The sequence below is a fragment of the Stegodyphus dumicola genome, chromosome 2 (assembly GCF_044657685.1).
Source record: "Stegodyphus dumicola isolate Sdum_Otavi_A_Nest chromosome 2, ASM4465768v1".
Lineage (NCBI taxonomy): Eukaryota > Metazoa > Arthropoda > Arachnida > Araneae > Eresidae > Stegodyphus > Stegodyphus dumicola.
The window spans coordinates 253,743,925-253,761,696 of NC_140769.1; the positions used below are offsets into that span (position 1 = coordinate 253,743,925).

Here is a 17,772-nt window from a genome sequence, read left to right on the forward strand (position 1 = left end):
AATCAATAAAATTAAAAGAAAAAAAAAAAAAAAAAAAAAAAGAGAAGCACCTGTAATAATGCAGTTATTTTCTGCAAGAAATTCTCATTTAATTTTTTTTTTTTTTTTTTTTTTTTTTTTTTTTTTTTTAACTATAGTTCTCTCCATATATACAGTGAGCTGTTTCTACTTAAGAAAATATCATAGAACTTCACAAATGTGGCATCGCAGATACTGTTGTTCTCCCATATGCATGGCAATACGTTTCCTTAAAAAACAAATTTGCTTCCTGTATAAACTTGGTAATGCATACAATCACCCAAGAATTGCTGATATACTCTCGAGTTGCAAGGTTACCATAACGCATAATTCCAGTTTTTATTCACAAAATTTCACTGGGGTATATTCTTTTGACCAATAATAAATGAAACCAATAGCTATTATAAACAAGATATGGCTATCTTCAAACTAATTTCCAGCCTATAATCTAACACACTGCTTGCAATTTTTCACACTACTTTTCTATAAAGTTTGATCATTTACGAAGTACAACCTCATGGAATGCGAATTTCTACATTTTCTACTGTTGGCTAAAAAAACCACATTTCTAAAGAAATGCAATACTTTCTTTTTCATCAGCTAGCAAACTCTACGATATCATTAAAATTTCTTGTAAGAAGGAATTGCAAAGATTAATACTAATCAGAAAAAGTAACATCAAACTTGGAAAGCAGTTTTATTTCATTAATATGATGAATATTTAGGTTGGCATATAAACACATTTTGGCAACAGGGGGTGTAGACAATCAGAATGAACTGTAAAAAGTAGTGTGGAAAAATGAGATTGGGGCGAGGGGATAAACACTAAACGCAGGAGAAAAAAGGCATATTCTGTTTTATGTAATAAAAAAAACAAAGAATTATCTAATTTCTAAATTACTCGAATTACCTTAAATAAATGCCTTTCTAAAATTTAACATTTTTCAGTCAATACATTTGAATTGCAAAGCATAATAGAAATTTTTTTCTTTAGACTTCAGATTGAAAATAAATATGAATCTGAATTTTATTGTTTATGCTATGTTTTGACAAATAAAAAGTAGTCTGGCCTATCAGTTGCCTTTAGACTGAGCATTCGGTTTGTATAAAATCTGAATTTCAGATCGCTAAACTATGCAGTACATACATGTACAAACAAACTCTGTCTTAGGATAACATTTAAAGTTTGAGTGCCCATTATATTTTTTAAACGCTAATATGATATAAATGAGGTGAAACATAAAATACTTTTAAGAAGTGCATGCAATTTTTTAAATGGCTCCACTTTCCCAGTGATAAGTTGCGTACTGTTACAGTTTTGAAGAAGTAAGATCTTATAGAGCATGGATTTGCGAAATCCTGGTGATGATGAATTATCGCCCACCATCTTTTAGTTTGAGTGCCACTTGCTGATTCTTTTAGAATTTTTCAGTCACGGAATTGAAGAAATCTGCATTACTTTTGATGGGTTTTGAATTCTGGACCTCCCGAATACTCTTTGAAGGCATGCAAAAAAAAAAAAAAAAAGGGAGAAAATACCTTATACAGTAATGCAGGTATGTTAAAAAAAAAAGACACAGATCCTATCAAATCTTCCTTTAACACAAAATAGATGGAAGTTAATAAATCTTTTTATTTCTCATTTGTACAATATGATATTCTTCACAAATTTCTTTGTATGTGGGGAAAGGAGAGTCACTAACGAAACAAAAAAGCAGTACCGCTTTACTTTTCAGAGATGACTAGCAAAATCACCTATAATATTTACACCATTACTGAATGCTTCCACTGACTGATTTCCAGAGAAATTCACTCTATAATAAGCTAGTCTTCTCTGTGGTAATACTATATTTGTCCTACATAAAGCAAATATATGAATCAATAGCAACTATTGAAAATGACTGTTTCAGATGTATTTTTTATGAAAGTTAGAACATTTGGTATGGTTAGTTGTTTCTCTGTAAGGGCTGCTCAAAATTCCTATGTTCTTTTATTATTAGTAATTTCTTACAGCTTCTGATCCTTGATCTCTTAGCTGCAGTTTGCTCATTAATATATTGAGTTAATAAATAATATCTTGAACATTTAGAGTAAGTCAGTGAATTCTTCAATACAACTCGTTACACAATGCAGATGTTTCAAATATATTAACGATTCTCTCTGTCTAATATTCCAATAATAAGTATCTTTGGCAGCTGTCTATACAGGCTAAAGGTTTTCAACTAAGCATCACTATTTTGTTTGAGAAGATGTGGAGCTTCTGCAGTATTTAATATCTAGAAAGTATTTTCTTTCCCCTTTATGTATGTCTTTGTGGTGTAACTGGCAGGGCTTAATTTCTAAGATGAGAAGTGCCGGAGCCCTATGGAAGACCGTCAGCAAAGAGGAACAAGAGTAAATAAATAAAATGACTATTAAACTCATCAATAATTTAAAAATTAAATAGTTAATTATGAGAGTAACTAATGTTTATAAATTATTATTTAATCAATAATTATAATTTAATTTATAATTATTAGCTAATGAAATAATTAAAGATTGAAGTAATTAAATAATTAAAATTGAATAAAATGTAAAGAGATAAATTTAAATTTAATACACAATTTTTAATATAATTTTACTGTTAAAATAAAATTTTCGAGATAAAATTTCCACTGAAATTATTATTCAATTACATAAGAGAAGTGCCACAGCCTTCTTATTCAGGGCTCCGGTGCGTTCCGGCTAGAATTATGATTTATTACAAAAATTAAGAAGCATCGGAGCCGAAATCCGGTGGGCTCCGGCCCAATTTAAGCTCTGATCGTAGGCGGGGGAGTTGTTTTATCATCACAAAAATTAAATATACTTAAAATATAATAAAATTTCCACTGAAATTATTATTCAATTACATAAGAGAAGTGCCACAGCCTTCTTATTCAGGGCTCCGGTGCGTTCCGGCTAGAATTATGACTTATTACAAAAATTAAGAAGCATCGGAGCCAAAATCCGGCCCAATTTAAGCTCTGATCGTAGGCGGGGGAGTTGTTTCATCATCACAAAAATTAAATATACTTAAAGTATAGCTGATGAAAATTTCGGGGCAAAACAGAATGAGGATATGAGTGGGTGGACACAAATTCGTGAGAGTGAACGTTCTCTTTGACCGCGGCTCTCTGCTGATATAATTATAGCGGTATGTCAGGGGTAAAATGAGTCCTGAATTTGACTCCTAAGGATGAATGTAAAGTTGCTGGTTACGCCTCCCCCCATTAGTGGATACTGTGGGAAGACGATGTATAGGACACGCTTGAGCAGTTTATCTCAGTATTTCACTCTTATTGTACTCGCTGTCACTTAACGCACATTTACGAACACAAATTTTCCTTCCTGCGTGGATAAATAACTGTAAGCATCAATAACAATATACTAGATACGATGGCATGGTGAGAAATTTACGCATTCCAAAGCAAATTCCCCGAATTTATTGCCCTTCTTAAAGGGAAAGTTTTCCCGCATGTGAGTGAGGGGACTTTAATTGAACGTCTCATGTTCATGAGTCTTGTATTTCTAGGGAAATAGAGTATTGGAAGGTCTGCTTATTGTTAAACTAAAATGTTTCTAAATTTTTTCCCCCTTTAAATTGTGGTTCAGTTTTATAAAAAGAAGTACCGGAGCTCATCTTATTTAGGGCTCCGGTGCGCTCTGGCTAAAATTGTAATTTATCTTAAAAATCGAGAAGCACCGGAGCCGGGCTCCGGCGCAATTTAAGCACTGGTAACTGGAAGTATACTTGATGCATAACTGGTGAGGTCCGGTGTTCAAAGCCGGAAAGGGTAGTGCATATTTTTCACGTTCCAGCATTGATATAACCTAATTATAATGATATATTTAATTGCAGAATGCACAGCACTGCATTATAAGAGTACATAATTTTGATATACTGAATAATAAAATAATATTATTAATGAGTGTATGCTTTGTTATAAAGGCGAAATAGCAGGCAGTCTGATGGTTTTCTGTTAGAAAAATAAAGTTATGAAGTTTAAAAGACAAAAGAAAGCTTAAACACTGAAAAATTTATTTTGACCAAGGATGGAATATTTTATTATATTCTACTGGACAACTGGAGATTTTGATCTAATTTTTCTTTGTGGGTGAGTCATTAATTCTTAAAGGTAAAACTTCCAGATAAGTTAGAATTTAGCCAAATTTGCAATTAAATGCTAGTTCTTTCATTTAGCATTCAAAATTTCTATTTCCATTAATGTACAATGAAAATGTCATATATAGAGACAACAAATTATATAAACTATTCATTTATAAAAAATTGAAATTCTAGTTTCTACTCACTGCTTACTGACTACATGTACGATTTTTAGAACCTTAGATGCAATTAATGTATGGGAAAAGTCTTGCTTCATGAGAATTCTTTATGCACAATAATCAACCAGCCTGACAGAGCGAAGTAATACTATTTCCAACCTGAATAATTATTTATTCTTCCCTTAACATTATGCAAAATTTTCTGTTGCTACTGTCAATAATAACTTTGTTTTAAATTATGAATTACTGATAAGAAATTAATATTCATGATATACAAAGAGTGATTTTTCAATAAAAGATTAACATATTATTCATCTTGAATGACAGATTAATTTTAGGTATTAATATGTTTCTTTAGTAAAATCTGTTAGATGTTTATATCAAAATGACAAATTCTCCCATTCCTCTTTATTTTCCACAAATTTCAATAAAAATGGAAAAAAAAAAAAAAAAGCATGAATTATAAAAATGAAAATAAATACACAGAAAGAAAACACAGCATCTATTCTAAAAAAACTACTTTCAAGTTCACTTTTTGATTTAATTTCAAATCAAATTAAATTACAGACTAAGATATTAATAGCAAAAGACATTAAACTAAATTTCACTATGCTAAGGAAATTTTGATGCTGATGTGAGGCTTAAGCCAGGGCCGTTCCCAGCTGTGGTGCAGCGGGTAAAAGTATGCGGGCAGCAAAAATCAGGGGTGGCTGGACTCTCGCAATACGGTGACTAAATATTTTAATTCATTATAAGTTGTAAGGATTATGTTAATTTTATTACCAATTAAATTTTAAGTTAAAGTTGCTTTCCTGTCAAATTCTTAACTTCAACTTACTACTTCCGGCAGAACGTAGTTTTGGAATTTGCTGAATATTTAATGAGAAGGAGTGGTATTTAAACCACGAAGTTACTTACTGAGTCAGAGAGAATCAGAGTTTCTGATTTACGCGCGTCTGCTTTTTTGGCCACTCTCTCTCTCTCAAAGCTGTTATTACGCTCGGTCGTACTCAGGCCCTTGCTAAGCTTCGTAGTAAAATAAGTTAAGGGGCCAACTCAAATTGAACCTTGATAGCTTCGGCTATACTTCTTTAGTTAATCTTAGTTTTAGTTTAATTCTTAGTCTTTTTAGTTCAAGTCCAAGTGTGGGCTTTGCTTGTACACTCCCAGGCGGAGTTTTGTTAAATCTTATTGGATTAATAAAGGGTTAGTTACCCTTCTATCTTGTTGTTTCTTGTCACCGAACGCAAGCGATTTGAACTTATCAGTTCTTAGATTCCTCACTTCCAACATTAACTTAGAATTCCAAAGTGAGGTACTCTACAAAGTACTTGTCATATTACTTTTATACAATATGACAAGTACTTTTTATATAATTTGTACAATTTTATACAATTTGTACATTTTATACAATTTGTCATACGTAAATACTTAGTTAGTATATGAAATAAAAAAATTTGGGTTAATCTTCGGATTATGGTAACTTGGCGACTTTTTGGCGAAAATTTGGTGACCAACCCTGCTACAGCAACCTGCTAGATTTTTTTTTTTTTGGATGCCATTTTGTTTTTATGAAGTAAAGGATTTTTTTTTTTTTTTTTTTAACTATACATTTTTTTCCAACAATCTGCTAGCCGAATTACGCTTATGCTAGAACTTTTATGGAACAAAAGTGCTTAAACATGACGAAGATTAGGTGTGAAATTGGGAGAAAGGGCAGAATCGCCCACTGCTTGCCTCATTTTTAAGAATTGCACATACATGGTATCCATGTACACATCAACATATTTTCACTTAAAAAAACATCTCAGAATTGCACAAAAATGGCATTGCACACACTCTTAACTTTATGCATGTACACTGCTAAAGTCCTAGCTAGTAACCTTTATCGCCTTACCGAAATGTCGCCAAACTACCTGTTACCATATTCCAAAGATTAGCCAAAATTTGATTAATCATTGAAATTTTTTTTTTTAATTTGATGGCAGCAATCCTAGGAAAGTACATGGCCAGCCAATCCTTAAGAACAGCCCTGGCTTAAGTTGGCCAAAATTATAAATTAGATGACAAGATGAAAAATCCAGATATATTAAATCTTTATTTAATATTGTAACAAAGTAACCTCCAAAAATGTTTAAATATTAAATTTAATTTTTATTAACATTAAATGCTTTACAGCCTACATTAGCTTATAACTTCCCCCTTTAAATTTACATACACCAATAGATTAATAGTAATAGTTTTATTGTTAATTATACTTGATTAACATAATTTCATTCAGAGCACATTAATCATATTGAATGATATTTTCTTGTGTGGAATAGTTACCTTTTTGATCCAGTACTGAGAAGTGACATAGTTTCAATATATTCATTATACAGACTATCAGCACTTTGTGGAAACGAAGCATAATCAATCATTAAAAGACGCTGAATGCCTATGATATCCTATTGAAATAGAAAATATATATATATATATATATGGGTATTTCAAAACAGTTCGAATATCAATCAAGATTGCTGTTAAAGTTCACAAACATATTAACAATATCACAAAATGTACATTTTTCGCAAAAATAAATTTAAAGATTTTGAGTTCAAGATATTTGCAAAAATAATTATACTCGCATAACCTTTCATTCACTTTCTTTAAATATTTTAATGATGAATACAAATATGCATATTTTAATATCTTTTTTTAAATATTGTTTTGTATATAAATATATACATAGAGCAGTAGTCTCCAAAGTGGCGGTATGCGAAGTAATACTTGGAGGTACGCCAAAACATAGGCTCACAATCACCTGCAAGTGTACGATTGTGTATCATGTTAAGGCAAGGTTCTCTCATTGATTGCTATGTCTGGTTTCATTGGCATCTGGGAGCTCAACATCATAAATGCACTGCTTTAAAACACATGCACACAGAAATACAGGAAGAAAAGCACCCTGCCTTATGGAGGGAAGCTACTTCTGAATGTTCAAGAAGAAATTCCTCTCTTTGTCTGTGATATAACATAATTTCACATTATGTATATACATTATGTTATCTTATATGGAGTACAACTTATAACTATTTTCATCTTAAGGGTACACAATCAAAAAAGTTAAGAGATCTCTGACATAGGGAATGGACAAAATTAGAGGGAACTTTCATAAAAAATGTTCGTATACATACGTGGATACACTTCCCCCTCCCCCAAAAGAACACATAACAAATATCAGTCAGTAAATAGTTTTTTCTGTGTGATATATCATTCACTGGAGATAGGAATGTTACTTGTCAGAAAATATCAGTTTTTATTCAGTTTGAGAAAAAATAAAAGATTAAATCATTTACTGTGGAAGACTATTAACTTTAGAAGAAACCCCAGAACTGCTAACCTGTCAAATGCAAACAACAGCATTTTTTCAGCAATAAAATATATAAGAATGAATTTTTAAATAACAAACCATTAATGCTATATAATTAATATTGATGTGCAATAATTAACTTTTAAATGCAATTTGCACATAAACAGAAAAAAGTACTTTTAATATTTGAAACATCAAAGATTCAAAAGCTAAAAAATATATAATTTCTTATACAGATTTATTCATATATGAAACAGTACTAGTCCAAAAGATTTATTTCATAAACTGTGTTTTATATATGAAAGAGAACATGATCAATCAAAATATACCTTGTTAAAAGTTATTATTACTTTTTAAAAATAAATATTATGGAATGGATGTAGCTTCCGTATAAGTAAAACTTAAAACCTGTCATATAGATTAAATTCTTTGGAAGAACAAACCTATGAAAAGATGATAAATTCTAAAATTTTGGTACCTTTGCCAAATAAATATAAATATTTCATTAATGATTGTGAATTAATGCCAAATTCTAACAAAACATTAACAAATTTAACTGCCAGATTAATCGCAAAAGAAGCTAGAATTCAGGCAGCTGATGTCAAAACAAATTCAGTTTCATTTAATGTTTAATTGTAAAAAGCTGGCTATATTACCGATTTTTGTTATTAAAAAAAAGTCAATTGAGAAGAGGTGTTTCAAATATAATAAGACTGGAAATTTAGTTAATTCATACAGAAAAGGGTACTTTTCTGTTTCACCAGCACAGATCTTACCAAGCAGACTTTCTTGGCGACAACATATAGCATACACATAAAAAATTTTAACAAATGTTAATTCTAAGAATTTTTTTATTTTGAAAGCATAAACATTTTAATATGGTTTAAATTTTTGCAAAAAGACAATAAATTTATAAAAGATACTAATTTAAGAATTTACTATGCTTTTATAGTTCAACATCCTGATTTGCCGGTTCGTATCACGTGACCCCAAGTGATCTCATCTCACGTAAACAACGCTACAAAAATCTAATTCTCTCAGTAATTATCTACATTAATTTCAAGTTAAATCTTAATTTGGAAAACAAGTTTAAATGCAAGAATTATTTCAATTCGTACGAATAGCTTACTCAGAAATTATGTAAAACCGCAGTGCTTTACTTCGCTAGTGCATTCTCATTCGAATTGATGAATTTAACCCTTGATTTTGCCTTTTCTATATTTTTGCCTTTGGGTAAGCGGTGTAATTGCATTCTAATTGACTTAATTACCACGAATGGTCTTAGGGCATAAAATTTAACTATCTTGTAAAAATTCTATGCAATTGTATGCCAGTATTGAAAGAAACAATCAATCTGATAAGAAATGGTTGTGACTACTTTTGAAAATGAGGTGTAAAAAGTTACCAGCAAAGATAATCCGTTTGGCATCAGTTGTACCATTATTGGCGACTTTATCGTTTGCGCCGGCAAAACGGAAAAGTACCCAGAAAAGAATTCCCTCAAAACAAACAGTTTTGCAAAATATTTAAGAAAAATAATCACAATAAAAGGATTTTTTTTATTAACAATTTACTTTCAGCAAATATAAGTTTTTACTTCACAAAAAGAATTTTAAAAATTACATTTAAAAGATTTACTTTATAAGGGACTTTAATTTTCATTGCCAAGTCTTCTGGGTCATTTAAAACAAAATCTGCAACAGTACGAATTCCAATAGCTTTACATTGCTCAAGCATAGAATAGGTAAACTGAGGACATATGCCTTCAGCTAACAGTGGCATAATCTGTAATGGAAAGTAATATAATCAGTGAGAAAAGTGATAAAAATATTAAACTTTTAATGGAATTACTGTTAGAAATCTATTTAAAATTTAAATCACTTATATTAATTAATTACATTATTTGTTGTTTCATTTAAGTCACTAATATTTAATATAAACAACGGATCTATATGTTAACTAGAAAACTGTTGAATTTTGGAGTTTGTGACATTAAAAAATGTAATGATTAAAAGCCTGAAAAGCAGAATGCCAATTAGCGTCTAAAGTCACCAAGCAGCTGACTCATATTGATCTCTCAGATCTATCTCATATGGTGAAAAATTCCTTATGGAACTTACATACGTGAAGCACCTCATGGGATACTTTGAAAGAACTACAGTCAAAAGTCTTTAATCCGGACATCAAAACTACAAACTTTCTGTGCATGCGTAAATGCATAATGCGTTTACGTTTAATGTATAATGGACAGTATAAGCTAAGCTAAAATTATCTAATTATCTATTTCAGTTAATGTTGCAGATTGCGTTGTTCCTTGATCTTCTAATTGGATCTGCTTTATTATTTTTTGCAGAATGTTAGAGCAATTTTATAAAAGTAAGCTTGAACTTTCGATTATGTCAAAAGGAATTTTCGATTCTGGAGCTGCTAAAGGATCTACAAAGCGAAAGCATGTTTCAACGTCCCCCAAACAAAAAGTGGAATTGCTGCAAAAAATGGATAAAGGCATATCCTTTGTTTCTCTAACCATTCCAAAATCTGTTTATCAATTTCACGCTGCTCTGCAGGGGGGGGGGGAAAGACGTTGCGGCGGACAATGAACTAGAAGTTGATCTATCAGCACTATCCTCATCTTCAGGGCAGATATTTTCATTTTATTTGGCTTATAATTCCTTACTAAATGTAGTATTTCATCTCTATGCACTCTGTCTTTAATATGATTTAAATCAAATTCCTTATCGTTATAAATATCACGAATACACATTAAATAGTTTTCTGGTTGCAATTTTCTAATTTCGACTATGCGTAATGTATGCTTTACCCATGCGCGTGTTGAAAGAAATGTTTAATAAAGTAAACAAATAAATATTAAGCTTTTTTTTGTAAATTTTGATACCCTTTAGATCATAATTGCTCCTGATTTCATAAATTACAGTTTCATATTTTTAATTTTAGATTTCATGCATGCCATCTAACCAGATTTAAACTGATGATTTATAATCCAGAAAAACCAATAATCCGGAATCGCCCGACAAGTCCGGATTAAAGACTTTTGACTGTAGTAGGAGGAAGGAATATACAGTCAAAAGTCGTTAATCCGGACTTCGGCGATTCCGGATTATAGATTATCAGTTTAAATCTGGTAAGATGGCATGCAGAAATTATAAAATTAAAAATATGAAACCGTAATTTATGAAATAAAGAAAAATTATGATATAAAGGGTATCAAAATTTACAAAAAAAAAAAAAAAAAAAAAAAAAAAGCTTAATATTTGTTTACTTTATTAAACATTTCTTTCAATGTAAGTTGTTTAAGTTGCTTCGTTTGATGTGATAATACTTTCTCTTTAATTCTATAAACAGACAACTTTCTTATTCGGTTACAAAGTTCCGCTGTTCAAGTCCTGTAATTGCTGTGTCGAGAATGAATTTTTTCATTTTCAATAACCTCTGTGTCACTTTCTTCACTATTGGAAGCAAATTATAATGACGAGGAATTTGATTTAAATCATATCAAAGACGGAGTACATTGAGATGAAATACATTTAGTAAGGAATTATAAGCCAAATAAAATAAAAACATCTGCCCTGAAGATAAGGATAGTGCTGAGAGATCAACTTCCAATTTATTGCGCGCCACAGCGTCAACACGACGCATGCGCAGAAAGTTTGTAGCTTTGATGTCCGGATTATGGGTGTCCGAATTAACGACTTTTGACTGTATCTTCTGTTGAAGGTCAGTATACCAACAAAGTATCAAAGTTATATACATTGGAAAACATGGCTTCCAAAAATTACATGTGTTCTGAGATAATCTTTTTAAGGTGAGGTGGAAGAAGTTTTTGAACTCTTACATCAACAATATTAATAAAATATTGATTTATAATTTCCTGTTACCAACACTATTTTGTCAACAAATAAAGCAAATGTTGCCAAATAAATTATTAATCAAATTAAACATAGGTGAAAGAGGTTTGTTTTCTGCAGAAGTATTTAATTACTTCTGAAAAATTTAGCAGCCTTTATAAAATTAGTAAAACAACAATTTTGTTTTTGGTGTAGATTTAGTCAAAAACTCTATCAATTTCGAGGGCAAACAGGTACAGGTTCCTCTTTATCAGCAGCAAAGGGAAAGTCGTGGTTGTATTTATGCCCTACAAGAGTAAAGAGAATGAGAAGAAAGTAGTGCCATCTTTTGGCAGAAATAGCAAATAAAATTGAAAAATTAAATTCATAGATTTTTAAAAGCATTAGACAGGACTGGATTAAAATTTAAGCCATTATCTAAACAAGATAAACATTGTGAATGTGAAAAGCTTCAAGAAAATCCAATTTACCAACAGTAAAAGCTTTTTAGATAAATTAGCTTTCATTTTTTTATAAAACTAAAACCAGTGGCGCAACAGAGTTTGAGCCATGGCCTGCAGTGCCCTGATATCTGCTTTCCTGACCCTAGGCTCCGGGGTGCATAAGCATACACCCTGGACAAGTGGTCAGTTCCCCTGTGTTTAGTCCCCAAGTGAAGTTGGTCCTCATTTTGTTGACCCATTCAAAGGATAAAAGGGTGATTCAACCTTGCCCAGCATGGAGATTACACCCTGGACCTGAGGTGCCACTGCACCAATGTGATAGTCACTACGCATCTTTATTTTTTATATCTGCTTATAAATATTTTATAACAAACTTAACTGATTCATGTAAAATCACTATTAAAGTTATTTTACTAGCTCTTCTTTTAATACGCCACACATTTCTTAGTTAAATCATCATTATCTGATATTTATTAGGAAGCAAAATATGAGATAGCACCACACTAAAAAAAAATTTAACCTATAAGGGGAAAAAATATTGTTTAGTACTCCCCTACTATAACGGCCTCCCTTTTCTAAATGCCCCATTGACACCAGGATTATCACCTAGTTAATTACTACTTCATGCATATGCTTTGTGGCTGCCATGTTTTAGCAATTACTTTTAATATCACGAGACTCATTTTCTCACACTAAGGAATTTTGCTCCTTATCCAAGGGCCACTCTTACAACATTTTGAGTGACAGCAACTGTTGTTGTATCAACAAAATGAAATTTCTGGTTCATACTAAAATGTCTCTAACTGCTTTTGCCAATTCCTCTATTTATTTGCTCCCTAACAGTTTGAGGTAAATCATCGATACTTCTTGTATACAGCTGATGATTTTTGTCTCGTGTCTCTTTCCTTCTCTATTAGAAAGAATTCATTTACTAATTTCTTGATATACTCAGCAAATACCCAGTATTGTGGAAGAGATATCTCGGCTTTTTTTTTTTTTTTTTTCTTCCCATATGAACAGATTTTTATACAGTCTACAATTTTTACATGACCATCTAATGGTACTTGAGCATTAACACAACCACTGTAGAAGAAGCTGTCAAATTTTCAAATGTGTCAACTATTGCAACCATGCACATGACAGTTCTTTGGTTTTAACAAGCAATTATGCATTCTAAATTCTAACTGTTTTTATAAACAAATAATGTTATTTTTTACTTTAAACTCAATTTTAAAGTATACACTTGTGGGATTAGCCACCAATGGGAGAATTTCAGTAGGGATATAGTATTTTATCATAAATTTGCTAAAATAGCTTAGAATACATTCTAAAAACACTCTCCACAAAATTTCTACCAGGACAAAAGAAACAAAATTTGCTTGTAAGTAGATTTTTTTAATCAATTTTCAGGATAAAAACCTAATTAAAATGCATAATATGCAACCATATAATATCTTTTTTTATATATAAAAAAACTGTGAAACTGCACTAATATGCAAGTAGCCATCTATTTCCTTATTTGGTTGCCAAATTCGATACAGAGAATACATTTTCTCATAAAACTGTATAAGTTAATAGTTGTAATTTTGCAAAAGCTGTTGTTTCTCCAACTGATTAATATACACCAGTTCCCCAAAATAAATTGTTGTGCTGTTGCAAATAACATTCTGAAACCACTGTGCCAGTTGTAAAAGCTAGTGGCTTTCTTTCACTAGCAACTTTTCAAGTTGCACTTCCAAATACTTTCACTGATATGCATTTTTATTTAATGGCCATTTTTGAATATTTAAATGTGAAGTAAAATTAGTCCGAGGTGAAAGATGTAGTATTTAGTTCTTTTAAATTAAATATTTTAACATTTTCTGAAAAAAGAAAATATATTAATGTGAAACACTCAGATGTCTTTTTGTGACAAGAGAATTATAAGCATTTACAAATTGTTAGGATTTATTTCCAAATGAGGAAAGCGATAACATATGGTTTACTTGAATCACTTCTCACAAACAAGGTATAAATGATCGTCTTCAGAACTGATGGCCAATTGAAGAAGGTTAACGTTGGTAATCTTGGCCCCATTTACAAAACAAGAGCCTTAATAATAAGGAAATAACTTTTATTTAATTTAGAGCTAAACATAAATTAAAATAACAAATAAAGTAGAACATGCAGATATCACACGAGTACTTTGGCTGGTTATAAACACATGCATGGTTATACCCTTCGATTCATGAAAATGCACACTTTACTAAAATTAAACTGTCTAAAACACATCGAGTTTAGATTGTTAGATCTACTATATTTTTAAATCGCTACATTTTCTCCCTGTTGAACATAATGAAAGTATTATATCTGATCCAAATCAAGATTCACTCACTGGCTACCTGTTACATGGTAAGTCAAATTAATTTGCGTTGCAGGAAAGTCTCAGAAAGACATTACATGACTGTATTTTTGCTGAAAAATATTAAAATAGCATATGTATCATAAGCATAATTTTGAAACAGTTTTGATAAATTTGAATTTTTTCAATAAATCTAGCTTCCTGACAAATTAGTATGAAATGCCATTATAATTATGGGGTAATCTATAATTTGGAGTACCCCTTGGATTATCACCAAGTTGTTTAATTTATGGTAAACTGAATATTTTATGGTGTATGTTTTGGTAACTCTATCAAGACGTGATTGGTTGTAATGCATGATCGTGGAGATTTTGACTTCTCAGGGCTTATTTGGGTATTGCATGTAACTTGGAAAATTCGTTGGCTGCCCACGATAAGATTAATCTGAAAGTTTTGTACGATCTGGAACAAACAGGAAAAAAAACATTAATTGACTGGTGTGTAAATGAAGGTTTGCTCAGTAATCATTATAAGAGGGTTTGTACACATTTCAAAACACAGAAATTAAGTACTTTTAAGACCTTTAATGAAAATAAGTAAGGGCCTATGAGCAAATGGAAACTGAATAAATTCAATTAAAAATATTATCTATACCTGAACTTCACGTTTGTAATAACATATTAAAAATAAAATAGATCCATACATAGGATGCACTGTTATTGAACATAAATTAATTCACATAATTATTAAGTTTGAGAATAAAATCAACATTATAAAATGTATTAAGCAGCATCAAATATTTTACACTTATTATTATTATACTTGGACATATTTGAAGTGTAAGCAACATTTTATTTACATGTTACTAACACTTAGCTATTTTTTTTTTTTTTTTTAATGTTTTATTTTGTCACATACTTGCTCAGTCTAGAGCTTTAGTAAATAGCAAGTAGATTTTATGTCAAGTAGATTTTATGTGGCACAAATTAAAATGAAGAACAAGATAACAAAAGACTGGATGTTGTCACCACTACCGCTTGCCTAGAGAAAGACCTGCTGAAAAGCCTAATGTAGGCACAGTTGGCAAATTTTGAAAGGTAGTTGGGCTCTGTCTGACGCGTTTAGTGTTATAGCTTTGTGTAGAGTTCCAGGGGATGTAACCCAGTTAATATACTTTAAGGTTCCAATAAGCCACTAAAGCACCAGAGGTGATAAGTTGTTTTGTATTATTTAAATCTCATTAGATGCAAAGAATAAGTTTTACATTTTTGTTTTACTTGTGTACATGGCCACTATTAAATTTTATTTCTAACAAAGCCCTATTAAAACTGCAATAAATTTCACAGTTTAAAATACATGTAATTTATGACATTGATTCTCAAACGATATTAGGATAATTACACATTAAAAGCTACAAAACATTTATGCTTTGTAACAAGAACACTCAACAAAATATTTATGCATCTTTTTAATTTGAAGCCTTCCCAGACATTTTGGCCAATTTATAGATTTCTCTTTAAATCTTTTTTAACAATTAGAAATTTGTCTCAATATGCAGTGTGCATTATTCTCACTAGTTTCTGTGTACTTTATCTCCTAACTTGTCAACCTCTCCACTCTTCACAATGTACCGATAAGGGTAAAAAATAGTCCAACCCCCCCCCCTCTCCTGATAGACATGAAGCAAATTATCACTATGTCTGAATGTATGGTACTACAATGTCAGATAAAGGTTTAAATAAGCCTCTTATTTAAAAAAAAAATTAAAACAAAGACATGGTCTGATGCAAACAAAATCAATTACAGTTCACGGTGATGTAAGTAAACAAGAACAGTCAAACTAAAAATTTGGACTAGTAGTCAAGCGCTATAGAATTTAATTTTAATTTAAGCTGGCTCAGTAACTATCATATGAAGAAATAGAAATTGGTAATTATAGCAAAAGCTGAAATTATAAACAATTGGGTAATTTACATAATAATAAATGAACATATCTTTGAAGAACAATTTTTTTTATGTATTCACGTTCTTTCTTCAACATGTTTCCTTTACCTTTTAGAATTTAATTAAGTTATTCTAAAGAAACTAAATGCATTTAGACATTATATCAAACACTGCTAATTTTGGTACAACTTTGATATACGCCCTAATTTCACCAAATGTGGTGATATGTGTTCTGCGCTGGTTTTTGGTGCGATTACATGTTGTATGGTAACTCTGTTGACGTTGAAAAATCTTTCGCTGGAGCTCGTTGGTTCGCGTCATGCTCTGTGTCTGAGAAGATAGGGGGGAAACATAAATTAGTAGAAGTTGTTGAACTGAAGTTCAGCAAAAAGGAAATATCATCGTGGCCATCCTGTTAAAGGGGCAGTGAGTATTTGGAGGTGTGGAAAGAGGGTCTGGGAGATTATTTTTAGTGGCTGTGCATGGTAGAAGTAGGGATTTGTAATTTTATTTATTTGTGAACCATAGTACAGTCAAAAGTCGTTAATTCGGACACCCATAATCCGGACCTCAAAGCTACAAACTTTCTGCGCATGCGTTGCATTGACGCATGCGCATAAGACCTTAACCGCTGCGAATTTGCGTGTGCGCAAAATACGTTTACAAATGTGCGTTTAATGTATAACGGACGGGATAAGCTAAGCTAAAATTATCTAATAATCTATTTCCATTAATGTTGCAGATTGTGTTGTTCCTTAATCTTCGAATTGGATCCGGATTATTATTTTTTGCAGACTGTTAGAGCAATTTTATAAAAGTAAGCTTGAACTTTCGATTATGTCAAATAGAATTTCCGATATATATTTGCTAATAAGTAAAGGATATACAAAGCAAAAGTATCTTTCGGAGTCCATTAAACAAAAAGTGGAATTGCTGCAAAAAATGGATAAAAGCATATCCTTTGTTTATCTAAACTTTAACGTTTGTTTATCTTTAACACCGCTGCGGGGTGAAATGAATTGGAAGTTGATCTGTTAGCACTATCCCTATCTTAAGGGCAGATGTTTTTATTTTATTTGGCTTATAATTGCTTACTCAATGTAGTATTTCATCTCGTCTTTGATATGATTTAAATCAAATGCCTCGTCATTATAATTCGCTTCCCATAGCGAAGAAAGTGTCAGAGGTTATTGAAAACGAAAAAATTTCGATTGACAAATTAGTCGGTATTCTCGACACAGCAATTATAGGACTTGAACAGTGGAACTTTGTAACTGAACAAGAAATTATGTCTGTTTATAGAATTAAAGAGAATGTATTATAACATAAAAAACGAAGCAACTTAAACAACTTACATTGAAAGAAATGTTTAATAAAGTAAACAAATAAATATTAAGCTTTTTTTTTTGTAAATTTTGATACCCTTTAGATCATAATTGTTCTTTATTTCATAAATTACGGTTTCATATTTTTAATTTTATAATTTCTGCATGCCATTTTACC

At 31.0% G+C, this 17,772-nt stretch overlaps 1 protein-coding gene across 3 annotated transcripts in view; it reads right to left on the minus strand.

Moving 5' to 3' along the window:
• Rad51D (Rad51 recombinase D) overlaps nt 1-17,772 on the minus strand; it is a 40,062-nt gene that overhangs the window by 16,488 nt on the left and 5,802 nt on the right. For 2 of the 3 annotated variants that reach the window (XM_035356294.2, XM_035356292.2), the window contains exons 2-3: nt 9,314-9,460; nt 6,652-6,770 (exon numbers count right to left, since the gene is read on the minus strand). In XM_035356294.2, the coding sequence (XP_035212185.1) occupies nt 6,652-6,770; nt 9,314-9,457 (263 nt within the window). In that variant the 5' untranslated portion in view covers nt 9,458-9,460. The remainder of the gene's footprint in view (nt 1-6,651; nt 6,771-9,313; nt 9,461-17,772) is intronic. The other variant, XM_035356295.2, reaches the window with a different exon arrangement.